This window comes from Geotrypetes seraphini, chromosome 4 (assembly GCF_902459505.1).
Source record: "Geotrypetes seraphini chromosome 4, aGeoSer1.1, whole genome shotgun sequence".
NCBI classification, from domain to species: Eukaryota; Metazoa; Chordata; class Amphibia; order Gymnophiona; family Dermophiidae; genus Geotrypetes; species Geotrypetes seraphini.
Genome location: NC_047087.1, coordinates 22,360,484 through 22,387,176, shown reverse-complemented (window position 1 = coordinate 22,387,176; position 26,693 = coordinate 22,360,484). Strand labels below are relative to the sequence as shown.

Below are 26,693 nucleotides of genomic sequence, written 5' to 3'. Positions count from 1 at the left end.
CTTTCAGTAATGTTATTGGGAGAATTTATAGATTGTAGAATGGAGAATAGTTGGGCTAGTGAAGGTACTTTGAAATTAGAGAAAGAACTGAGAGGTAGGAAGGTTAAATCGTTATTAGTGGCACAAACCCTGTAGAGTTTTCCTTGCTTTAGGGCATCTTCATAGTCAGGCTTGTCATTGTTCTCACAGAAGCCTGTAGCCCCCTCTATGCCCATCGCACCCCCTCCCCCCCCACCCCACTGAGGAAAGGGCTTCCAGGTGACAGGGGTGGTGATGACAGGAAGGGCCACTGGCATTAATGGAGCTGGAAACTATCTCCATATCAGTCCTCAAACCCACCACAGCCTGAACGTGGGAAAAATGAAGACCCTACACCTCTCCTTCTCTTCGCATTCATTTTCTAAATTCACATTCTGCACAAGTGTGTCGTTCATGATCTGTTTCTCTCTCGTGCTTATAAGGCATCAAATGAAGACCTTAATGCACCAAACACTTCCCTGTATTAACTGAAATCTGATCAAAATAAACAGCACAGGAAGATAAGTTTTCAGTGAATGACTGGCTAGAGCACCTGGCTGTAGGTTAAGTCCTAAATGGCCTGTAAAGGTTTCTTATGTATCGGTATTGTATGGCTTCGTCTTGTAGGATACCCAGGGCAGGATTAACCAATAGGCCAAGTAGGCATCTGCCTAGGGCCCAAAATGGTCAGGGGGGCCCTATGAAGGAGGGCACCAACATTGTTTTTTCCAAACAGCGATGGGCCCCTCCAGCATCGATCGGCAACACAGCCCCCCCCCTGATCAGCAACATGGCCCCCCCTCCCCATCGACGGAAAGTAAGACAAGCAAGCAACACGGGTAAGAAAGGCAACGGGAACTGTAATTGTGCAAGCGGTGCTGCTTGCCCAAAGCTTCCCTCTGACGCAGCTTCCTGTTTCCGCCTGGGCACATGGTGGGGCGGGGCAGGGGACCCAGTGTACTTGGGTGCCTAGGAGCCCTCGACGAATTAATCCTGCCTGAGGATACCTTTAGAAGGTTATGCAGGAGAGGGTTGAGGAAACTGGCAGCCGCATTCCCTAGCAGTACATGACGACATATTGGGTTTCTTGCAAAGCAGAAATTCAGTAGGTTTCAATCATTTCCTTAGTTAATGTAATACATAGAAATTAAAAAAACAAAACAAAAAAAAAGATACGTTTTTTTTAATTAGGCCAACATGATATATTTTTTGATTAGTTTTTGAAGGCAATACCTTCTTCTTCAGATCAGAAATGAGCAAATAATGATAAAACACTAAAAGCTCCTTTTACAAAGGTGCGCTAGTGGTTTAATGTGCATAATAGCGCGCGCTAAACCGCCGGACGTGCTAGCCGCTACCGCCTCCTCTTGAGCAGGCGGTAGTTTTTGGTCAGCGCGAGGGTTAGCGCGTGATGAAAAGTCACGCGCATGAACCCCGCTAGCGCAGCTTTGTAAAAGGAGCCCTAGCATTTTTAGCGCATGTACTAAAACCGCTGGCGCACCTTCCTAAAAGGAGCCCTAAAGCATTCCAGTAACACTGATGCTTAAACTCTCGTTCCCTTCTGTTAAGGGCGTTAAATCTATGGGATATATCTCTCGATCTTTTGTCTACATCTTTGTGACTATCTGGAATGAACTTCCTTACGAGATTAGATCGCTTATCTCTCTTTATCTGTTTAGGAAATCTCTAAAAACTTATCTTTTCCAATAGGCTCTAGATGATTGCAAAAAAATTCAGTCTTTCACTTAGTATCGTGGTGGATTCTTCTTCTGTGTTTATTGTTCTCCCTCCTTTACTATGTAAAGCGAGTCGAGCCCTGTATTTGGGGATGATTCGGTATATAAACCTAAGGACTGGATTGGAGGAAAGGGGAGGGTGATAAACAGGGAGAGATGTGTAAGTGATCATCTATAATAATAAAACGCTAAGTGTGTATGCGCACTCCTACCTACGTGATCCATAGGTCCGTGACCAGCAGGAGTGCGCATGCGTGCTTACAACGGCCCCACACTCGCGGACCCCAAGGTAATGTTGTGCGGTCTGGCCAGCTCCCTTACACTCCACGCCCGAAGTTTATTTTTAAGTTCAAAGCCACGGAGGCGGCTGCTCTCATGAGCCGCACCTGCGTCTGAGAAGGCTTCTGATGCAGGCGGAGGATCATGAGAGGAGCTGCCGTGGCACCTTTAAACTTAAAAATAACTCCGGCAAGGGACTAAGGTAGCCGGCCAGACCACAGGAAGGAAAGGGGGAGGGGGGAATGCTGCTGCGGCTTCTGCGCAGGGAAGTGTGGTGGGGGAAGGAAATGCTGCTGCTGCACAGGGAAGTGGGGTGGGGGAAGGGAAATGCTACTGCTGCACAAGGAAAAGGAGGAGGAGGGAATGCTGCTGCTGCACAGGGAAGTGGGGGGAGGGAAATTCTGCTGCTGCTGCTGCATAGGGGGCAGGGAGAGAGACAGATAGAAAGAAAGACAGACAGACAGCGTGAGGGAGACAGAAAGAAAGGAAGAAAGACACAGGGACAGGAAGAGAGAGACAGAAAGACAGACAAAGGGGGCCAGGGAGAGAGACAGATAGAAAGAAAGACAGCGGGAGGGAGAGAGACAAAGAAAGAGACTGAGGTAGGGAGAGAGACAGAAAGAAAGACAGACACATATTCTAGCACCCGTTAATGTAACGGGCTTAAAGATTAGTAATGTTTATAATGTGATAGAAAAGCAAGAGCCTTGTTGAGTCTTGGTCTGATGGGTGCGAAAATCCGTAGTGGCTAAAGACTGTATCCCGGAATGGGGCCTCTTTCGTAAGCATCTATCTCCCCAGTGCTGTCACTTCAGAAGAGCTGCTCTTCCAGTGGATGCTGTTGAGATGAAAGGGCGGTTGGCCAAGGCTACACAGACCTTGGGAAGTTCTTTTGGAAAGTATAATGAGTACCGTTGGGGGCGATGAAAGGACTTTACATAGGTACCTCCTCACCTCTCCTTTGGTTGTAGGGGAGAGTGTGGCGCAGAGGTAAAGCCAAAAATGTGAACTGGATAATAGCATGCTCGGAGGGTTTTGGAACCCGTATTGACGACATCACGAGATAAATACACTCTATGAGAGTTCTGGTTTATGAAATTGGATATCACAGTGCGTACTGGACTCTTTTTGATGTTTATTGATACAACAAAGACTGTGAACTATTTAGCTGAATTTAATTATTTATCAAATAAAAAATAAAAAAGTAGTTCTGCTTTTGATAAGCTCACAGTCTTTGGGGTTTTTTTGAAAGAATTTCTTAATTTTTTTTTTATTTGGACTATTCTTTCTTTTTGGGTTTATTGAAATTGCAGTGGTCAAAGCTACAGCCTCAGCACCCTGAGGTTGTGGTTTCAAACCCACACTGCTCCTTGTGACCCTGGGCAAGTCACTTAATCCCCCCATTGCCCCAGTTACATTAGATAGATTTTGAGCCCACTGGGACAGACGGGGGAAAATGCTTGGGTACCTGAATAAATTCATGTAAACTGTTTTGAGCTCTCCTGGAAGAACACTATAAAAACATAAGGATTGCCGCTGCTGGGTCAGACCAGTGGTCCATCCTGCCCAGCAGTCCACTCACGCGGCGGCCCTCAGGTCAAAAACCAGTGTTCTAAATGAGTCCAGCCTCACCTACGTACATTCAGTTTAGCAGGAACTTGTCCAACTTTGTCTTGAAACCCTGGAGGGTGTTTTCCCCTATAACAGATTCCGGAAGAGCGTTCCAGTTTTCCACCACTCTCTGGGTGAAGAAGAATTTCCTTATATTTGTATGGAATCTATCCCCTTTTAACTTTGGAGAGTGAACAGTCTGTCTTTATCTACTAAGTTTATTCCCTTCAGTATTTTGAACGTTTCAATCAAGTCCCCTCTCAGTCTTCTCATTTCAAGGGAGAAGAGGCCCAGTTTCTCCAATCTCTCATTGTACGGCAACTCCTCCAGCCCCTTAACCATTTTAATCGCTCTTCTCTGGACCCTTTCGAGTAGTACCGTGTCCTCCTTCATGTACGGCGACCAGTGCTGGACGCAGTACTCCAGGTGAGGGTGCACCCATGGCCCGGTACAGCGACATGATAACCCTCTCCGATCTGTTCGTAATCCCCTTTTTAATCATTCCTAGTATTCTGTTCGCCCTTTTTGCCGTTTGATAACCAGAGCTGGTATTGTGACATCATAATGCCTCATTCCACCAATAAGAGCCAACCTCATCAGTGATGTCACAATGGCTTGATTGTCCTTTACTTGGCTCACTTTTACTACACTTTGGTTTCTAGAGTGGCGCAGTGGTTAAAGCTACAGCTTCAGCACCCTGGGGTTTTGGGTTCAAATCTCACGCTGCTCCTTGTGACCCTGGGCAAGTCACTTAATAACCCCATTGCCTTGGGCACATTAGATAGATTTTGAGCCCACTGGGACAGACGGGGGAAAAAATGCTTAAATGCCTGAATAAATTCATGTAAAACCGTTCTGAGCTCCCCTGGGAGAACAGTATAGAAAACTGAATAAATAAATAGTGCATCAGACCCTTCTGGGGAAATCAGTCAGGCAGACTTTGTATGATGTGTGATATAGCCTGAATAAAATTGAAAACAAACGAGCAAAAAAAAAAATAAAAAATGAATGGCTTCTAGACTAACCCCTTTAGTACAATATAGTAATGTGACTCTTGGCCATAGGACATCAAAGGGTCTAGTTTCATCCTCCTGCTCTGGCTTATTCCAAATTTGACTTCTAAAGGTGTCTGCCGATAGGGGGGGGGGGGGGGGAAGCAACCACAGTCTTTCAACCAAAACATTTACGCTTATAAATTAACCTGTTACTAATAACTGGTGTCATTACAGACTTGGCAGGTGGTGTAATTGATCATTTTGCTGGTTAGTTAACCCTTTCAGGACCAAGGGACATATTTGTCCCATAACTTTAAAATCCTATCAATTTTGATTGGGATAGTCTACAGTTCTAAATTTGATATGTACGGATTCCATATGATACTGCCTTTATGTAAACAAACTGGTTCCGACATTCATTCATTAGCGTCGTTGCTAGATTGACGAGAAGATTCACTTGCCACACTGTCCATAAGCCAGAAGTGTGATTTTTTTAAATAAAAATAATGATATTTCACAAAAAAAAATCAATTTTTTGGCATCTGCATGCCCTTTTTACCATAAAAATGTCGTCAAAACCACAAAAATTGGCCTACGATCCTTATGGTCCTGAAAGGGTTAACCAAGGGGCTTGTAATCTTAACTGCCCGCCTTGAATGAATTTTACCTGCGGGCTTTTGTACCAGTAATCAAAGCACAACTGCTTGGGAGGAAGACCGGAGTAACCTTGGACATTTTTAGGTTTGCTTTTTCTGTAGGAACCTTTTCTGAGCACAAGAAGGCTTGTAGATTAAAAAAAAAAAAACCCAAAAAAAACTTGTGTGATGTTGTCTCCCTTAACCTAACTCTGCCTCTGGCGACGTCTCAGCGTACTTTTACCCGCAGAGGGAGCGGATAATTTTCAAAAAGTCAATTTCTGTGGGTAAAGCACAGTTGGTTTTGCAGAAATGTAATTCGCTATTGCCCTCTAACTATATATAGGAAATGATTTGGATCTTTTCCAGATAAGCCCCGCCACTAATGGAAAAAGTGGACGCGCCGAAAGTTAAGCCCCACCACCTTTTGTCAGCGCACGCAACCTTAACCAGTGAAGTTCTCAGCACAACGGCCCCACAACGCGGCGCGGTGTGTATAAAGTAAAGTGGGGGGGGGGTCCCCCCCCCACACACTCCCCCCTGTCGGAGCACCCAAAAAAGATTATAAAAAAGAGGATATGAAACTTAACATTATAAAAAAATAGGATAAACTGTCGACCATTTTTTTAAGGGCTCCGACGGGGGGGGGGGCGAACCCCCCCCACTTTACTTTCTACAGATCGCGCCTCTTTTTTATAATTTTTTTGGGGTGGCGGGGGTTAACTTTTTGACGGGGCTCATCTGGAAAAGATCCAATGATTTTTTGCCCTGAAACTCTCTTCCAGTTTTTTTTTTTTCTCTTACCTGTGATCCTATTTCCCGAAAACTGACCATGTATAAAGATAGAGCCGACTTTGAACGGGTTAGAATTAGAAATCGCAATGACTCCAAGACGCTCATTCTGTCTGCGCTGACACACGCCATCTTTTTAATAATGTTAATTTTATGGGGTGATTTTGGTTAACTTTTATTTTCTATAAATGTATCTTGGCGAGAATTGCGCTGTATAGAAATGCCGTGCTGTGTTTTCACACTGGTTCCTGCTGGTGTGCGTGTGGAAGACTGGTAGCAGAGTGAAACGAGCAGAATCCCAGCGATGTGATGTTTCGTCATAATTTAGCAGTAGGAGAAGTTTTAGCGTTTTACTGTTTCATTTCAGCAGTAGCTCCAAATACTTGTGATGGATCAGCAAACGCAGGCAGTGCATCAGTGTACTTCTGATTTGAGGAGGAATAATGGCAGTGGTCAAATGCAACAGTTTGGTTTGAAATAGAGGATAACACGGGGACAAATTTTTCCCCGTCCCCGCAGGAACTCAATTTTTCCCCGTCCCCGCAGGAGCACAATTTCCCCATCCCTGCAAGTTTTGTCGCTGTCTCTGTCCCATTCCTGTAAGCTCTGCCTTAACCGCACAAACCTCGAACACTTATGATTTTAAAGTGTTTGAGGCTTGTGCAGAGGAGGACAGAGCTTAGGCATTGGTGGAATGAGGCATATGACATCACAATCTGAGCTCTAGAATGTTGTTACTTATGATTTTAAAGTGTTTGAGGCTTGTGCAGAGGAGGACAGAGCTTAGGCATTGGTGGAATGAGGCATATGACATCACAATCTGAGCTCTAGAATGTTGTTACTTATGATTTTAAAGTGTTTGAGGCTTGTGCAGAGGAGGACAGAGCTTAGGCATTGGTGGAATGAGGCATATGACATCACAATCTGAGCTCTAGAATGTTGTTACTTATGATTTTAAAGTGTTTGAGGCTTGTGCAGAGGAGGACAGAGCTTAGGCATTGGTGGAATGAGGCATATGACATCACAATCTGAGCTCTAGAATGTTGTTACTTATGATTTTAAAGTGTTTGAGGCTTGTGCAGAGGAGGACAGAGCTTAGGCATTGGTGGAATGAGGCATATGACATCACAATCTGAGCTCTAGAATGTTGTTACTTATGATTTTAAAGTGTTTGAGGCTTGTGCAGAGGAGGACAGAGCTTAGGCATTGGTGGAATGAGGCATATAACATCACAATCTGAGCTCTAGAATGTTGTTACTTATGATTTTAAAGTGTTTGAGGCTTGTGCAGAGGAGGACGGAGCTTAGGCATTGGTGGAATGAGGCATATGACATCACAATCTGAGCTCTAGAATGTTGTTACTTATGATTTTAAAGGTTTGAGGCTTGTACAGATGAGGACAGAGCTTGCAAGAATGGGGCAGGGACAGGAAAAGAACTCACCGGCATGGCATGGGAAAATGAGTTCCCTCAGAGACGGGAAAAAATTTGTCCCTGTGTCATTCTCTAGTTTGAAAGAGAATGATGGCTGTTAACTCTGAGCAGGATGGGTGGAACCAGCACTTCACAGGCAAACCATTGACACACTGGTATTTTTACAAAATAATATTCATAGCCTTTGTTTTCTAAAGCAGTGCACACACACCGATAATTCTTCTTCCCCAAGGGTCCTCAAGGTTGAGTTTCTGAATCGCGTGCAATCTATCCGATCAAAGTATTGTAATAAAGTCAGTCTGCTTCCAGTGGACGATGGGCTGGTGCAATCTTGGCCGTGCTGAGTGATGTTTTCCATGACCCTGTTTTCCTAATTAATGAATCTTTTCTTGTTGTTCTTGCGCAGAAAAAGATTTACAAGTACAAGAAGGTGCTCAGCAATCCAAGCCGCTGGGAAGTGGTCTTGAAGGAGATTAAAACGTTGGTGGATATGGCGTTGTGCTCGCCTCTACAGGACGACTCCATCCATCAGGCTCCGCTGGAGATTGTGTCAAAGCTGCTGTCCGAAGTAAGATCAGCCTGCCCTATAAGCTTGTGCTATTCATCTTAGTATATTTATGTCTGTGTGTATGTGTATATATGAAGTATGGGGCTCATAATTGCAATGGAAATACATCTAAAAACCCGCCTAAGTCGCCACTTGGATGACCTTAAAGACAGGCTGTCCAAGTGCCAGTAATCGAAACGGCTTTTTAGACGTATCCAGGGACATTTTAGGCCTCTGAAGCCCGCTGAAAGGGATGTTTTTGAAGGAGTGGTTAGGGCGGGATGTGGGACGACCTAGACTCAGGGCTCCTTTTACAAAGGTGCGCTAGCGTTTTTAGCGCAAGCACAGATTAGTGCACGCTAGCGGAAAAATTACCGCCTGCTTAAAAGGAGGTGGTAGCGCGCGCTAAATCCGCTAATGCACCTTTGTAAAAGGAGCCCTTAGTCGTACTGCAGGGATAATCTAAAGTTTTACGAGGCTGCCTAGACAGAACTTATATGTTGTAACTTAGGTCTAAGTGCCCAGAAGGTATCCAAAGTGAGCAGATAACCACTGCAGACACGAAGTGCAGACCCCTACACACTCCCCCAGTGATCACTGACCCCCCCCCTCGCATTGTCATAAAAATCGGAATACAAAGTACATACCTACCTCCAGAACATCAGCACCTGGCATAGGAAATAGAGAGCTGCACGGGAACGGGGACGACGGGAATCCCGCGGGACCCGCGGGCATCCCGCGGGTTCCCCCTTTGGGTCACGGGGATCCCGTGGGGACGCCCCTAGGGTCACGGGGATCCCGTGGGGACGCCCCCTAGGGTCGCGGGGATCCCGTGGGGACGCCTCCGAGGGTCGCGGGGTTCCTGCGGGGCTGGATGTACTCAGTCGCGCGGCTCTTCTCTCTACCTTCTCTGCTTGCAGCACAGAGCCGAACGGAAGTCTTCCCGACGTCAGCGCTGACGTCGGAGGGGAGGGAGGGCTTAAAGCTTAAAGCCCTCCCTCCCTCCGACGTCAGCGCTGACGTCGGGAAGACTTCCGTTCGGCTCTGTGCTGCAAGCAGAGAAGGTAGAGAGAAGAGCCGCGCGACTGAGTCGGGAAGACTTCCGTTTGGCTCTGTGCTGCAGGCAAGGAGGAGAGTAGCCTCGCGGTTCGAGTGGCTACCAAGGGACGGGGCGGTCCGCCCCGCCACACCCCGCCCCGGTTGCAGCACAGCCGGCCAGGTCCCCTTACTTTTGTGGCACTTCCCCGACCGACCGACAACAGCCCCGGTCCGACAATCCTCCCTGCCCTGTAGCCGCGAATCTAAATTATCTTCTTACAGCAGCTGCAATAAGGTAATTTAGATTCGCAGTTAAGGGCAGGGAGGTTTGTCGGACCGGGGCTGTTGTCAGTCGGTCGGGGAAGTGCCACAAAAGTAAGGGGACCTGGCCGGCTGTGCTGCACCCGGGGCGGTAGAGAAGGAGGGGGGGAGAAGGACGCTGAAAGCACTTGAAGACAGAGGAGGGAGAAGGACGCTGAAAGCACATGGGGGAATACAAAGGGGTGGAGAAGGACGCTGAAAGGCCATGGGGAAGATAAAGGGGTGGAGAAGGACGCTGAAAGGCCATGGGAAGGGCGGGGGGGGGGGGGAAAGGACTCTGAAAGCACTTGTGGAAGACAGAGGGGGGAGAAGGATGCTGAAAGCACATGGGGAAGACAAAGGGGTGGGGAAGGACGCTGAAAGGCCATGGGGAAGACAGAGAGGGAGAAGGACGCTGAAAGGACATGGGGAAGCAGAGGGGGGAGAAGGACACTGAAAGCACATGTGGAAGACAGAGGGGGGAGAAGGACGCTGACAGGACATGGGGAATATGGGGGGAGAAGGACGCTGAAAGGAAATGGGGAAGAGAGAGTAGGGAGAAGACGCTGGCAGGGAAGAAGACAGATGCCAGACTATGGGGGGAGCGGAGAGAAGAAGATGGGTGCCAGACCAATTTGGAAGGGGGAAGAAAGGGAGAGGCACAGTAACAGAGCAAATGGAAGATGCAGAAGGAAGAGAGACAGTGGATGGAAGGAATTGAATGAGAACATGAGGAAAGCAGAAACCAGGCAACAAAGGTAGGAAAAGAATTATATTTCTTTTTTTTTATTTTGCTTCAGGATAAAGTAGTATATTAGTTGTGCTGATAAAAATTTATAAACATTAGAGGCTCTGGTAGAAACCCATTTGCAAAGTATGTATTCTTCCCAATTAATATTTTCAAATTAATAAAGTCTTTTTGCTTATTTGTAAATGGTTTCTACCAGAGCCTTTAATTCAGTAGCATAATTAAATGAAATAACTATTTCTGAAGTTTATAGGGACGGGCGGGGACGGAGGGGATTCCTCGCGGGGACGGGTGGGGACGGAGGGGATTCCTCACGGGGACGGGTGGGGATGGAGGGATTCCTCACGGGGACGGGTGGGGACGGGTGGGACTTTGGTGGGGACGGGTGGGATTTCTGTCCCCGCGCAACTCTCTAATAGGAAAGCCTAGTAGAGCTGCACAGAGGTGGCTTAAGTCATCTGGGGGTAGGCTAGTGAACCATAGAGAGGAGGACCCAGGCCTATAAGCCACTCTAACCACTGCATTCATGGTAGAAAATATGAGTCCACCAAAAAAATAAAAAAAAAACCCACACTGTACTGTACTGCCATATAGGTGGCACCTTCAGCCATAAGGGCTATTGGAGTTATAGACATGTGGATATAGGGTGTTTTGGGGGGGCTTACCGTGACCTGCAAGGGAGTTGTGGTGAGATGTTCATGTGGCACCCTTTTTGTGAAGTTCACAGCAGTGCCATGGACAGGTGCCCCACTACTCTGTTGCCATGTCTGGGTGGCCAGTTCATCACTTTGCTGGCCCCTCCCACGTCCAAAAGATCTTGTTCTAGGTGTTTGGGACTTGGACGATTTTTTGGGACAAGAATGTAGTATAAAGATAGACGTACTAGCAGACTGGACAATCAAACGGCTAGACTTAGAAGTAGACAATTTTGGACGTATTTTTTGAGAATGGACTTTAGACGTGGGCAACTAGTGCCCTAGGTCCAAAACAGACATAGACTTTTTTTTTATTATGCCCCTCCACGTATGTATGGATGTGTGTGTGTATGTATATATATAATATATATGTGTGTGTGTGTGTGTGTGTGTAGGTTGATTCATAATTTTCATGGCAACTATTTTTTTCTCTCAAAAACGCTCCAGCACTGGAAATCTAATATGTACGTTTGAAAGTGTACTTCATAATGTTGTCACTAGGGTGCAGAGGTGAGTGCAGCAGTCTGGAATTCATGACGCCCACAATGTCAGTTGGTGACCGCGGTGCGTAATGGAAGTAACTAAAGTCGAACAGCGCTCTTATGTCAAGATAGCGGTTCTCTGCAGCAAAAATGCACGGGAATGTCACGCGGACCTATGAGGAGCATTGGGTGATTGTGCCCTGCCGTACTGAACAGTGACGATCGGATACCTAAAGCGAAGAAGCTGTTGCATGGAAATGCTCTGCTAACCAGCGGGGCATTTTAACTCCATTTCGGCGTACACATTAGCGAATCAAATGCAGCCGACTGTATCCGCTGCCTTCCCCATTGATAGGAATGAACCGTGGACGACATGGGAGACCTCTTTGAAGGATGTTCCGATCGTAGGCCATAATGAAACGGTGATTTCAAACGTCATGTTTTTTGCTTCGCCCCTACCAGAGACGCCTGCACTCACCTCTCATCTAAGACTCCTTTCACCTACCCCCCCACTCAAAGGCACCCAGCGCAAGAAGATATTTGACAGTCTTCTAGCGACGCAAGCAGCAAAACTGGACCATATCATCTCCAACCTGCTGATAACAACAAGCGACTTTAAAACTTTTCGCAAAGAAATCAAAACCCATCTATTCAAAAAATTTATACAGATGTCATAACTCTAACCTGGATTCCCCTCAGCGCAACTCCCCCATCCTCCCCCCTTCACCAGTTACCCTTCTCTTCAAAGCCTCAAGCATGTCAACTGCTTCCCTAACTGTACATATACTGGAACTGCACTGTCTCCTATTTGTACAGCATCCCGAATTGTAAACCCACAGGAATAGCCCAATCTTCCCTGCCGTATCCCATTCCCTAAACTGTACTGCACCATTCTTCTTGTAACTCTTCTGGAAATGTCCAGAAGTCTCTCTGTAATTATCCTGGAAATGTCCAGTTGTCTCTTTTGTAATCCGCCCAGAACTGCAAGGTTGAGGCGGAATAGAAATCAGTAATGTAATGTAATGTAATATTAGATTTCCAGTGTTGAGCACATTTTCAAGAGAAAAAAAACGGTTGCCATGACTTATGAATCCTCTTTCCTTAATCTTGGCAACTGACCTGTCACAATCGTCTGTAGAATTTAAATATGGAGCTGGTCGCTTCACAGTAACTCTGCCTACCCACCGATTCTGGCACCAGCAACTGTCCTTGCCTACGTGCTCATTTGCAGGTTCTTTATTCTACCGGTGAGCCTGTATCCATCCCCCTTCTGCAACTGTACTAAATATCCCTCTCTATGCCAGTGTCTCGCAATCTTTCTTGAACCGCGGCACACTAACTGTAGCGGCCGCGGCTCGAGGCACCCGGAAGAGCATGATGTCGCTGTGATGTCATCACAATGTTACGTGCATGTGTACAGGGCCTTCAGACGGGCCCTGAGCTACTGGCGGGGAGGGGATCAACAGGGAAGAGGGTCGGAGTGAAGGAGAGGCGCTGGTGCCAGCTGATTGCCTACAGGATGTGCCTCTCGCTGCAAGAGGCACGTCTTGTAGGCAGTCAGCCAGCGCTGGCGCCTCTCCTCCTTCCCAATGTGCCATGGCACACCTGAAATCTCAGGAGGCACACTAGTGTGCCGCGTCACACAGCTTGCGATATACTGCTCTATTCTAACCTTAACTTCTGTCAACGTCTCTCGCTCCAAAGAAACAACTTTGTCCTGCACTCTCTGGGCAGACTCTTAGCACAGTGTAATCTTTACACTACAATGTATTGTAACCTTATGACAATGTCCCCGCATGGGCTGCTTACCTTGTAAATCACCTTCCCCTCCCCGGTCCATCATGTGATGCACGGGGAGGGGCCAAAGGCCCTGATTGGTTCAGATGCCTAAGGCCCTGATTGGTTCAGATGCCTAAGGCCCCTCCCAAGGGGTGGGGCCTTAGGTGCCTGAGCCAGTCAAGTCTTAGGCACCTCCCTCTGTTTCCAGGATACTGAGGGAGAAGCCTAAGGCCCTGATTGGCTTGGGAGGGGCCTTAGGCGACTGAACCAGTCAGAGCCTTTGGCCCCTCCCGATGCATCACATGAAACTGAGGGGCATGGTTATCAACATGGGCTACGCTTAAGACATGTTGTACCACTAACTTTTGCTAGTTTAACAAAATATAGGATAACAGAAAAACAACACCTTAATGGTAGCTTACGTCGATAACTTCAGTCCTTATTGAGAGAAAAAAGAAATACCTCTAGAAATCAAAATCACTGCTACATACAATAAAAGTGAGCCAAGTACAGGGCAGTCAAGCCATTGTAACATCACAGATGAGGTTGGCTCTTAGGCATTGGTGGAATGAGGCATTGTGATGTCACAATACCAGCTCTGGTTATCAGAGGCTGAAACTTTTCACACTAAGGGGGAAAATGATCAAGGTAAGCTACATAGAAGACAATGCATGTGTGACATTTGACACTCAACAAAATCTCTTTTATCTTGCCAGGCTCTCATTTTGTGCCTAGATGCATCTTGGGAGCTTAGCTGGGTTGTGAACATATTGGGGAGAACCAGAGTGCACGCTTCTTTATAACCTCCTAATGTAATTGTTGCACAGTTTGCTTGGAGCTCTGTCTGGCTTTCAAGCAAAACTCAAGTGAACCAATCAGGCCTTAGGAACCTCCCTCTGTATCCAGGATACGGTGACTTTCACACCTTTTTGGCTATGAACTCCTATTGTAATAAAGTAAAAATCTGCAGACCTTCCTCCCAGAGCAGTGCTGGAAACTCTATATCTGCTTGCCAAACTCTGGTTACAGATTGCCATGTGGGCACCAGGTCCTCTGGTTATCTTCTGGGTTAAAGGGGGGGCGAGGGTGAGTGAGTCCTGTAAATCAAGAGTGTCAAGTTGGGAACACTCCCATATTTTTATTAGGCGGGAATGGTGCTGTAAACTGATCCCCTATGTACAGGACGTTTCGCTCATTAATTTCAAAACTTCTCCTTGTCTCTTGTAGAACATCAGTCTAACTACACAGGAACATGAAAACATTATCGTGGTGAGTGTCGCTTATCGCCCTCTGGCACTGTATATTGATCTTAGTTATTGAGAGAGGGGTGAGGGTGGTTGAAGAGGGGATAGGATGGGATCACAAGCTCATTTCTGCTTGGGAGTTCTACACTCTTGAGTGTTTGATTCTTTCGAGGTGGCCCATGCTTATTGCTGTTCATGTTTTTGGGTTGGTTTTTTTTTTTAGCCATCTGTAGCTTCAAACTTTCCAAATCTCACATAGCTGTGGTCTGGCGTCAGCCTTGTCACGAGGCCATTCCCTAAGCCATGTTTCCTGTGTGTACCGTAGTCTGGCTTCTTTGCTTCAGACCACCGCAGAGAAACTTTAAATACTGTGATTTTTTTTTTTGCCCTTTTTCTGTTTGGTGCGAAGGAAGGAAGGCTTAACGTATAACCAAACTCTTCAGCGGTTTGGCTTTTCTGCATTTCTGTTTCTGTTGTAACGCAGCGGCAGAGCTGAGAGCGCTTATCTGTAGAGTGCTCATCGCGGGTGGAAGCGCTATGAGTTATTGGGAGCCATACTCTATAGCTTATGGTTAGATTTAAGCACATTCGGTGTTCTCCTACTTCAAAATGTTATAAATTGAAACATTGAAAGCTTCAGAAATCATTTCAATAAAATTTTCTTTTTCATAGTGTTCAAAAGAAAATCATACTTTTGTCCAGCTCCATACGGAAACACTTTTAGCAGCTTTGCATGTTTCAAAACTGGACTAAGGTCCTCGTTTACTAAGGTGATGTCATCCGATTAACGGACGCTAATTCAATTAGCGTGCCCTAATCGGTTAGCGCACCTTAGTAAAAGAGGGGGTAAATGTATGTATGTGGAGGGGGGGGGGCTTTTACTAAATGGCATTAAACCCTTGTGAGATTAGCACAGGCAAACAGGTTATTTAGAAACACATTAAAGCATCTTATGGTATTTTGCTTGTTTGTGCATTTTTGCTGGTGACGGGTGAAAAGCGCGCGAGGACAAAGGCGCGCCGACAACTGAGTGCAGGGCTTAATCGCGCCGAAGAAAAAATGTATTTTAAAGGGCTCTGACAGGGGGGGTGGGGGGAACCCCCCCAATCTACTTAATAGGGATCGCGCTGCCTCACGCTGCCATGTTGAGGGTGTGTGGGGGGTGTAACCCCCCACATTATACTGAAAACTTAACTTTTTCCCTAAAAAAACAGGGAAAAAGTTGTTTCCAGTATAATGAGGGGGGTTACAACCCCCCAAACCCCCAACACCTCCCGTCGGAGCCCTTTAAAATACGTTTTTTCTTCGGCGCGATTAAGTCCTGCGCTCAGTTGTCTGCGCTCGGTTGTCGGCGCACCTTTGTCCTCGCGCGCTTTAGACTATGAACCTTTTTGCCTGTGCATTACAGGGGTTTTGGTTTGGGTTTTTTTTTTCAAATATTTTTGTGAGAGGGCATGTCATGGGCAGAGAGTAGACATGGAAGCAGTAACCAATTAGCACATAACCAACCATAAAATATCTTTTTTTTTAAAAAAAATTCCCCGAAAGTGGGATCTCTACCATGCATTAAGTCCAGATTCTAGCACATTCTAATCAAAGGGCCCTTAAGTTAGCACCTGATTAGAAATAGTGCTTTAACTGGAGCCCGTGGTTTTCGCATCGCCCCTGCCTGAACTGCCATCGGCAGCAGGCCCTGGTTTCCATAGGCCAACGTCTGCCTTTTAGGCACACTAAGAGGGGATTTCATCAAAGGGCGCTAAGAGTATTAGTGCGTGCTTACTGCTAAAGACGCCCATAGAAACATAATGGGCATCTGTTGATGAATTTCCCCTCCCCCCTTAAGTCTGGTTTAGGTTTAACACAGCTTGTATAAAGGACCCCCCTTAAATGTTTAAGTTGCTGTAAACTGAATGCACATCTTTGCTGAAGAGTTGCTGAGTTTCATGTGTGCACCTCCCCCACTGTGTGTTGCTCTATAAGAGACACAAAACATGTTTGACGGTCCGAGGGATGATTTGAGAGAGCTTGAGGTTATGACCTCATATTTGAATTTGTTTAGATTCCAGTTAAGGGTATGCATTCTTTTGGGGATAGGGATGTAATTTTATTTTTTTTTTTTAGTAGAAATTTAGCCTTTAAAAAAAACTATTTCAGGATCTCTGCAAATGGAGTAATTCCTCCAGTGCTGGTAGGTTCATAGACAACAGCGCGAAAGACAAAGGTGCGCCCGGACAATTGAGCGCAGCGCGGAGGCGCGCGCCGCTCTAAATTACTGTTTTTAGGGGCTCCGACGGGGGTTTTTGTTGGGGAACCCCCCCACACTTTACTTAATAGACATCGCGCCAGCGTTATGGGGGGTTTGGGGTGTTGTAACCCTCCACATTTTACTGTAAACTTAACTTTTTCCCTAAAAACAGGGAAAAAGTTAAGTTTTCAGTAAAATGTGGGGGGTTACAACCCCCCCACAACGCCCCCACAACGCGGCGCGATGTCTATTAAGTAAAGTGGGGGGTTCCCCCCCACACACACCCCCGTCGGAGCCCTAAAAATAGTAATTTAGAGCGGCGCGTGCCTCCGCGCTGCGCTCAATTGTCTGGGCGCGCCTTTGTCCCGGCGCGCTTTTGACCTGACACCGTGCTGGTAAGAACATAAGAATAGCCTTACTGGGTCAGACCAATGGTCCATCAAGCCCAGTAGCCCGTTCTCACGGTGGCCAATCCAGGTCCCTAGTACCTGGCCAAAACCCAAGGAGTAGCAATATTCCATGCTACCAAGCAGTGGCTTCCCCCCATGTCTTTCTCAATAACAGAATATAGACTTTTCCTCCAGGAACTTGTCCAAACCTTTCTTAAAACCAGCTACGCTATCCGCTCTTGTCACGACCTCTGGCAACGCATTCCAGAGCTTAACTATTCTCCGGGTGAAAAAATATTTCCTCCTCTTGCTTTTAAAAGTATTTCCCTGTAACTTCATCGAGTGTCCCCCTAGTCTTTGTAATTTTTGACGGAGTGAAAAATCGATCCACTTGTACCCGTTCTACTCCACTCAGGATTTTGTAGACTTCAATCATATGTGAAAGAGAGTCAAATTTCACAGGTTTTCTTCTGTATTGAAACTAACCCCACCATACATTGTCAAAAATAGTGGGTGGAATTCTTTATGCCACATCTATAAAATGGAAAGGTTTATTGCATTACAACGTGGATATTTTAAGAAATTTCAGGATGTGTGGAAACCATTAACAAAGTATTGTAAGGATTAATTGAAATTGTTTCCCTTATATTTATCAATTTAAGGTTTAGGGAAGGGGGAATATTATTATTATATGTTTTATATGATAATTGAATATATGGGTGGGAGGGATGGGAAAGGGGAAGGGATAAAAATCTATGTAATGTATCAATGATGTTTTCTAAGTGATGAATTTATTGTTAATGTGAATTAATATTTTTAATGTAATCTTGAAAATGAATAAAGAATATTAAAAAAAATAAAAAAATAGTGGGCCGGGAGCTTTCTCTCAGCTAGCCAGAGTTAGAGAGCTCTGGTCGATAAAAGCTTAGGGGCCAGGGAGCGAAAAGCGAAACAGCTGAAGAGTTCTGCGGTGGAAATTGCTCCTTGAAATTTCTCAGCTGAAAATGGCAAAGCTCCCTGTTTCATTGCCCCAACTTATCAATCCTTCAGGAAATCTCTAAAAACATACCTCTTTGATAAATTCCTCTAACCCCCGTCCCCCCGACCAAACTAATAATCCCTTGCCTCCCTCCCTACCCTTCCCCTCTCCCCATGCAACAATTATTGGATCTTTTTGTAACTGTCACTGGTTTATGCCATATAACTGTTAACCAATTCTCTGCACCTACATTGTTTAAATCGCTCTGAACTGTTTTTCGATATGCTGTAACCTCGATGTAACTTCGCTATAACTAAGCTGTAACTTCGCTGTAAATGTACAGTCTCTTATCCTGTAAACCGCTCTGAACTGTTTTGTGGTATTGCGGTATAAAAAAATAAAGTTATTATTATTATTATTATTATATTTGTCCTCTTACTGGGCTGCGAGTTTCTGAGCTTTAAGATGGTGCTTCCGGGTTCAGGTATTGCCTCATTATGTTTACATAACCACATGTAGTCGCTGGGAGGTAGAAACGTGAGCTTCCCAGAACCTTCTGGAAGTCTGACAGTTGTTTTAAAGAAGCCAAGAAAAAGCAACGAGTAGCTTTTTTGCTGTTGGATTGCGTTTCTGGTAAGCAGAGAAGGGCTGTGACACTCCTGGTGTGTTGGTGTACTGTTTAAATGTAATAGCCAAGTATAATTGTGTAGATTCAAAAGATTTGTTTTTGGCTTTTTTTTTTACATAACGGCCTTTGCTCATTTTAGTTACAACAGATTCTCCACAGAACAGAATCGTGACCTTTCTGTGTCCTTACTTTTCCCCCTCTTATAAAGGCATTCATAGTTATTTTTAGTGAAAAGGTCAAATGTAATTCTGTTTATTGTTTCAACCGGCCTCCAAAGGTGAGACAGGATTCAGCAGGGCTGCGCTGTGTGTAGAATGAACTATACTTTTGAAAATTCTCAAATCAAGTTAAATTGTGTACTTGTAATTTAAATCAACAGTACCACCTGAGGTTCATCCAAATTATGCCACCAAAATAGTCTTCTCCCTCTCAAAATAGTCTTCTCCCTCTGCATGCAAAAGTGGGGTTTGGTTATATGTCCCAGAATTGCACTAGTGGCTGTGTTGAGATTGAATTTTTAGTAGTGCTTGTTGACTAGTCTGGGAATCATGGAAGTGAACGGATTAGCTGGATGGTCTGATGGGAAAGTGGTTTCCATTGTTTTAAGAGAAGGTTTGGCCTAGGTTAGTGCAGTGGCTTGAGAACTAAGGGAACCAAGATACAAATCCTGATTCCACCCACTGGTATGCTTCGTGACCCTGAGTAAGCCACTTTATCCCAGGACAAGCAGGCATGATATTCTCACACATGGGTGACGTCATCTACGGAGCCCCAGCGCGGACAGCTTTTCAAGCAAACTTGCTAGAAGTTTCAAGTTTGCACACTGCACCACGCATGTGCTAGCCTTCCTGCCCACTAGAGGGCGCATCCCCACCTCGTGGTCCTCAGTTCATTTTCATCCGCGGAGCCAGAAGCCCTGTGGATAAATTGTGCTCGTATTTGCCTTCTGTTGCCGCGGCTGTGTGCGGAATTTCGACGCGGTCGCTGCGTTATCTGTGTTTTCTTTCTTTGTTTTCTTCTTTTTTCAAAAAAAAAAAAAAAAAAAATTTAACTTCATCCGTTCGCTCCAGGGGCTCCCGGTAGCCGTGGCCGAGGAACCTCGTTTGTTCCCGGCCTTGTTTTGGGCCCATGTCCCGGCCCGTAACGGGATTTAAGAAGTGTGGTAGGTGTGATAGGCTTTTGTCCATCACTGACCCTCACAGGTGCTGCCTAAGGTGTTTGGGGCCCCATCACCCGACAGCATCGTGCCCTAAGTGTGCCACCTTCCAGAAACGGGCCCTTACTCGTCGCAAGGCCCGTATGGCGGATCTCTTTGCCGTCGATACCCCGACGGGGAAGGCCTCGAGCTCGGCCTCGGCTTCGGCCTCGGCCTCGACATCGGACCCCTCGGCTACCTCGAAGCCGGTTGCCTCGCAGAAGCAAGCCCCGGGTAAGTCTCCACTTCCTTCCTCAGTTTCATCGACCAGGAAGCCATCCTCGGGCTCTTCGTCGGCGGGACCGTCGACCTCTGCCCAGTCCAAGGTGTCGAAGGGGTTAGCCCCGAGGGAATACTCGAAACCGAGGTCGCCCTCTGCGGAGCGCCCCCAGGTGTTGCCTCCGGGTCTCACGATCCCGGCGTTCCAGGATTTGCTTCGAGCTTTAATTTCCTCGGAGCTCTCCGGGGCCATTGAGACCTTGCAGCAGGCTTCGGCCTCGACTTCAGTCTCCGCGGCCCCGCAGTTGGCGACCTCGGCCTCGGGCACCGGCCTTTCAGCGGCCGAAGCTCCCTCGGCCTCGACCTCGACGCTTCCCTCGGATCCGACCTCGGTGAGACAGCCTGAGGTCAGTGTGCGGTCCCGAGACAAGCAGCGCCGGCTACGCCGGATCTCCTCGTCCTCGTCCCCGAGGTCTTCCCGGGGTTCATCGCCCTCGGGCAAGCCTCAGGCGAAGCACCACCTCAAAAAGGCCAAGCGGTCTCGGGCCTCGCCTCTGAGGAGTCATCGCTCGACGACGCCCGAGGGCGGGGCTTTGCGTGTCGAGGAACTCCGCCTCGACAACCCCGATCTCTTGCGGTCCCCGATCCGGGCGAGTTCCCGTGCCTCCTCGCCGGGGCGGAAGGGACGGGCCTCCATACCCCATACTCCGGGGGGTTCCCCCAGGGGGTCTCTTCGGCGGACTGTGTCCCCAACCCCTTCGAGGTCACGGGATCGTGCCTCCTGGGGTTCGGGATCGGGTGTGCAGATCGGGTATTCTCGCCAGGCCTCTCCCTTCGGCTCCGTTGAGAGGTCTCGGTCACCCTCTCCGCCTGCACGGACATCTTCTTTTACAAAATTTGTCCATGACATGGCGAAGGCTCTGGGGGTGGACCTGTCGGCAGGGTCACACTATACCAAGGAATTTTTGGAGGAACAGGATTCTCCTGCCCCTCAGCGGGAATCTCCCCGCCTGCCGCTCAACAAGGTCCTCCTTCAGACCTTGCTGCGGAACCTTGAGACCCCTCTTACAGTGGCGGTAGTGCCCACCAAGATGGAATCCAAATACCGGACTCTTCCCCCTAAGGGGTTTGACAAGGGGCAGCTCTCCCATCAGTCGCTCCTGGTGGAGTCGGCTCTTAAGCGTTCGCAGCCTTCTAGAGTCTCTGCTGCGGTCCCCCCTGGGAGAGAGGGTCGGACCCTCGATAAATTCGGCCGTCGTCTGTATGCTAATTCCCAAATGGCCACGAGGGTCCTCAACTATGCTTTCGCCTATTCTTCCTACCTCAGATCAATGGTGAAGGATCTGCCAGACTTTCAGGGGGTGATCCCGGATTCACACAGGGATAGGTTTGCCACTTTTGTGTCGAACCTGTCCCAACTACGGTTCTATCTGTTTCATGCGGTATATGACGCATTTGAGCTTGCCTCGAGGGTATCGGCTTGTGCGGTAGCCATGCGCCGGTTGGCGTGGCTGCGGACCCTCGAGATGGACCCCAACCTGCAGGAGCGATTGGCCAATCTACCCTGCGTCGGGTCGGAGCTATTCGACGACTCCTTAGAGGCGGCTACCAAGAGGCTTTCTGACCAAGAGCGCTCTTTGGCGTCTCTGGTTCGCCCGAAGCCTAAGCCGTCGCCTCAGAGGCCATTTAGACAGCCACCTAGGCGGTATCCTCAAAAATCGACACCGGCCTTTTCGAGACCTCCACCCCGACGTCCAACCCAACAGGGTAGAGGGGGGCCCTCCAAGCCCGCTGCGCAGGGGGCATCCAAGCCAGCGCCGTCCTTTTGACGGGATGAGCGGCTGGGGGCTGGCCCCCGCCGCGAGGTCGCCCAACCCTCTCCCCATCGGGGGTCGGCTCACGGCTTTTGCCAGGGCTTGGTCAGGGATTACGTCAGACGCATGGGTGCTCCGGACCGTCTCAGAGGGCTATTCGTTAAACTTCTCCAGGCAGCCTACAGACATGCCTCCCGGGGCGTGCCCGTCCAATCGGAGCCAGTTGGCCCTTCTCCGAGAGGAAGCCAGGGCCTTGTTGAGCCTCCGGGCGGTCGAATTGGTGCCTCTCGATTGTCCTTTGATCCTAATCGGGTAGGACATCCGGTTTCCAAGCGTACCTTGTCCAACTGGTTAGCTGCTTGTATCTCTTTTTGCTACGCTCAGGCTGGTCTCCCGCTCTCGGGTCGAGTCACGGGGCATAAGGTCCGGGCGATGGCAGCTTCGGTTGCTTTCCTCCGTTCTACTCCTATGGAGGACATATGTAAAGCTGCCACCTGGTCTTCGGTTCATACGTTCACCTCCCACTACTGTCTGGACTCCTTGTCCAGGAGTGACGACCGGTTTGGCCAGTCGGTGTTACGTAACCTGTTTTCCTAAATTGCCATCCTCCCACCTACCCCTTTTTCTGGTTGGCTTGGAGGTCACCCATGTGTGAGAATATCATGCCTGCTTGTCCTGGGATAAAGCACAGTTACTTACCGTAACAGGTGTTATCCAGGGACAGCAGGCATATATTCTCACAACCCACCCTCCTCCCCGGGGATGGCTTTTCTTTGCTTGATATGGAACTGAGGACCACGAGGTGGGGATGCGCCCTCTAGTGGGCAGGAAGGCTAGCACATGCGTGGTGCAGTGTGCAAACTTGAAACTTCTAGCAAGTTTGCTTGAAAAGCTGTCCGCGCTGGGGCTCCGTAGATGACGTCACCCATGTGTGAGAATATATGCCTGCTGTCCCTGGATAACACCTGTTACGGTAAGTAACTGTGCTTAATGTCCCCATAACCTCTGGTATTCACTTAGATTTAAGCTCTTTGGGCAGAGATTTACACCTGAATTCAAATAATGCTGTAAGCCAGTGTTCTTCAACCACCGGTCCATGGACCGGTGCCGGTCCACAGAAAATTCCTGCCGGTCCACAGGGCCAGCACCTGCATCAGGCCCAAAACAGTGTTCTTCAACCGTCGGTCCACGGTGCAATCGATGCAGCGTTATCTTCAAGCTAGCTCCCTCTTCCTAACTGATTCAGTGTACAAAGCCACGGGTAGTGGCTCCTACGCACATCCTGCGCCTGAACCGGAAGCCTTCTCTCTGACGTTGCTTCCAGATGAGGCAAGGAATGTGCAAGGTGCAATTAGTACTATTATGGGGCGGGGTCTGGGGTGGAGATTGGGTAGAGATGGGCGGGATCTGGTCCACGATTTAGCCCAGTGTTCTTCAACCGCCGGTCCATGGATCGATGCCGGTCCACAGAATAATTATTTTATTTCTGCCGGTCCATAGGTGTAAAAAGGTTGAAAAACACTGCTGTAAGCCATCTTGAGCATCATTCGGAAATGCAAATGGAGGCCAGCTGGTATAAAGGGAAAGCTGGGCCTTTAAAGGGTCTGCCCTCTCAGAATTACAATATTAATGTGAGGGGGTGGAGGAGAAAGGACTGTGGATAGGAGTAAAGAGAGATAGGGGGAAAGGAGGGGGGGGCAGAGAAAGAGGATTGGCTATTGGCTGGATAAAGGATTTGGTAGAAGAGAAGTGAGGACTAGATATAAGACCATAGTGCTTCCCAGTCTTGGCCAACCCAATAAGAATCCTCCTTGGGTAGGCTCCATTGATCCCTGAATGCTTGTTACTTGGTTCCTTCACATGAGGAAGAAAGGTATTAGTGAGTGGGATTTCCCTCCCTGCCCTCCAATAACCTCAACACAAGTATGATTGAATAAGTCAACAGAAACAAAAAAAATATGGTTTTAATGAATTCTATTGGAATAAATGGTTTGTAATATAACAGTCCAAATCCCGTCCTTCGATGTAGAAAATTTTTTTTTTAAGTTACAGAAGTTCAGACATGTAACTTTAGCAGATGCTTGTTGACGTGAAAAATCGGCCATTCCCAGCATTTTGGATTGTTACTTTAGTCATCTTACCCCAAAGATGATCCCATATTTAAAGATTTTATTAGCTTATTTAATTGCATGTTCATAACGAGTACCAACAGTGTACTTTTACCAACTAAAGTATAAATCTTCTTGAAGCATAATAATCCAAAGAAGACTAAGTATTCTCTTATATATTCTTATAGGGTCATGTTCTTTGCTTTCAGTCCTCACAGGCCACCAATGGGTCAAGGTTTTCAGGATATCTCTAATAAATATGCATAAAATAGATTGATATGCCTACTACTGCATCTTGATTGCATGCAAATCTCTTTCATATATTTTCATTAATGATTTCCTAAAAACCTACCCCTGGTGGCCCTCAAGGACCAGGATTGAAGCCCAATGCAGTAGAACATCATATACCCAAACCCAACACAATGTTACCAGCCCAATAAGGGACCATCATATCTTCCCTCATCCCCCATTCCTAGTTGCCCTCCCCATTCTCCTTCCTGCTGTACCCCAAGTCTCACCCATAGGCAGTTGTGTATGTGGGTACTGGAAGTCCTGGTAGGATCTGTGGTACCTCACCAAGCTGTTCTGTTGTAAGCTCGCTGAGGTTTATCCCCTCTTGGAGCTGTGGCTCTGCTGCTGGACTTCGTTCTTCCTGGAGGGGGGGTCATTGCTTTCTTGCTGGACTGCTCGCCCGCCTGGAGGGATCACTGTTCTGCCACCTCTCAGCCGCTAGACCATGATCTGTCTGAAGTGCTCATTGCTGTGCTAATATCACCCTTCACTTGGGGCTGCCTGCTCCAGGTGCTCCTCAGCTACAGCGGGAAATCTAGAAGGATTTCCTTCTTGAGAGAGGTTCTTATAGCCACGGGTTCCGCCTTTGCTCATAGCAATTCCAGATAACGTTTTGCCAATTCCTGAATTTCTATTCATTCTGCGCGCAGGACCTCGTGTCCTTTCTTGCGTTTTTGATCGAGATTCAGAATCAGCCTATTTAACGTATGTTGCAGGAAAGGTGAACTCTGAACTCCGATGGAAAAGGCAGAAATGTACGTGAGGTCCTACATTCAGAATCACACTATTATTTGTGGGGGGCCGACTTTCAGACCTTGGGAGGCAATTCAGCTACCTCCTGCGGTCAGCTACGAACCCAGAAATCCAATCCGGCAATTGGCATTGAATTTCTGGTCTATTTTGAGCCACATTTGACCTAGCCAGGCCCATATTGATTGGCTACTGGCTAACTCATAACAGCCAAAGAGAGTTATTTAGGCGGGTCTATATGGTCACTAAACTTAGCTGGTCAGCCAGTGAAACTTGGCGCTGACTGACCATATTACGTGACGTAGCCAGTGACTGGGCTAGCTGTTGACCGGGATATTCAGTGGGAGATAGCTGAGTATTTCACACTGAATATTAGTGGTTAGCCAGCTTAGGATTATTTAGCTGGGCAGGAACGGTTCCTGACTGACTAAATAAGGTTGAATATTGGGGTGGTGTGCGTATACATAGGGCTCCTTTTACAAAGGTGCGTTAGCGGTTTAAACTGCGTAATAGCGTGTGCTAAACTGCCGGCCATGCTAGCTGCTACCGCCTCCTCTTGAGCAGGTGGTAGTTTTCCGGCTAGTGCGTGATTAAAAGTCGCACGCGATAAAGCCGCTAACGCGGCTTCGTAAAAGGAGCCCATAGTGACGGTATGTTCTCTCATTGGTGACAGCAATTTGCGTGCTCCACCCCTGCAGTTCCTTTCCTTGTCATAGTTAGGTGCCAGTGTGTGGCTAAAGGGCTGGTCCACATAGGTGCTGTTTCATTCAAAATCCATTTAGGGGGGCAGCCTCCCCCCCACTTGCAGCCCCTTATCTACGCCTCTGCCTAGTTTCCGAATTATATATCCTATTGAAGTTTATAGCTTTCGCTTTCCTGTGTAGACAGTTTATTCCAGCTTTCAGTAATAGTCCCAAACCTGAGGAGGGAGTTCAAGACTAAGGATATTAGTTGGGGGGAAGGGGGGGAGGGAGGAGAAGATGAGAGAATAATAACTTAATAACCTTATTCTTTTATACCGCCATAACCAAAAGTTCTAGGCGGTTTACACTAAAAAGAGCTGGACAATCAGTGTGGTGGGTCAGGCAGTGGGAGGATGGACTCCGTGGAGATAATGTAGGAGGGAGGGAGTGAAGAATGGAGGAAGGGAGACCAGGTGAAAGCAAGCGGAGGAAGAGTGTAGTGCAATTTTCACTCCAAAGAAAGATAAAGGGGGAGGAAGGAGAATTTGAGAGAGGCATTGAGATCTTATTGCCTGGTAGAAAATATGAACTCATCGATGCGAATGGGATTCAGTTCAGTGTATATAACCCGGATGTTTCTTCCCACACATTGGATTGAGTTGCTCTTTCTTCCCGAGGCGTCATTAATTCTCTTCTGTGCGGCCCTGGGGTTTTAGCACTGGGTCTGAAATATTTTGTGAGCTTAAAAATTTTTAGGGGTCCTTTTACTCAGGCACGCTAAATGCCCATTATATTCTATGAGCGCATTAGCATTTAGCTCGCGTTAAATCGGTTAGCTCGCCTTAGTAAAAGGACCCCTTAAAAACTTGTTTTAGGGTGCATTACTGCAATTTTTACATCTGGGTGAAACTGGAAAATTCCTTTCCCCCCCTACCCCTGTGAAAGAACTGCTTGCTCACTATTTGCACTTTGGGTTTGCTGACCTAGAATTTGCTAACCCAAGTGGAGGCACGCATCCAGTCCAGAGATCTGCTTATCAGGATCCAGTGTCATAACTTAA

General features: G+C 47.4%; 1 protein-coding gene across 2 annotated transcripts in view; it reads left to right on the top strand.

Moving 5' to 3' along the window:
- CMIP (c-Maf inducing protein) overlaps window positions 1-26,693 on the top strand; it is a 317,564-nt gene that overhangs the window by 211,314 nt on the left and 79,557 nt on the right. For both annotated transcript variants that reach the window (XM_033942720.1, XM_033942721.1), the window contains exons 4-5: window positions 7,906-8,067; window positions 14,316-14,357. In XM_033942720.1, the coding sequence (XP_033798611.1) occupies window positions 7,906-8,067; window positions 14,316-14,357 (204 nt within the window). The remainder of the gene's footprint in view (window positions 1-7,905; window positions 8,068-14,315; window positions 14,358-26,693) is intronic.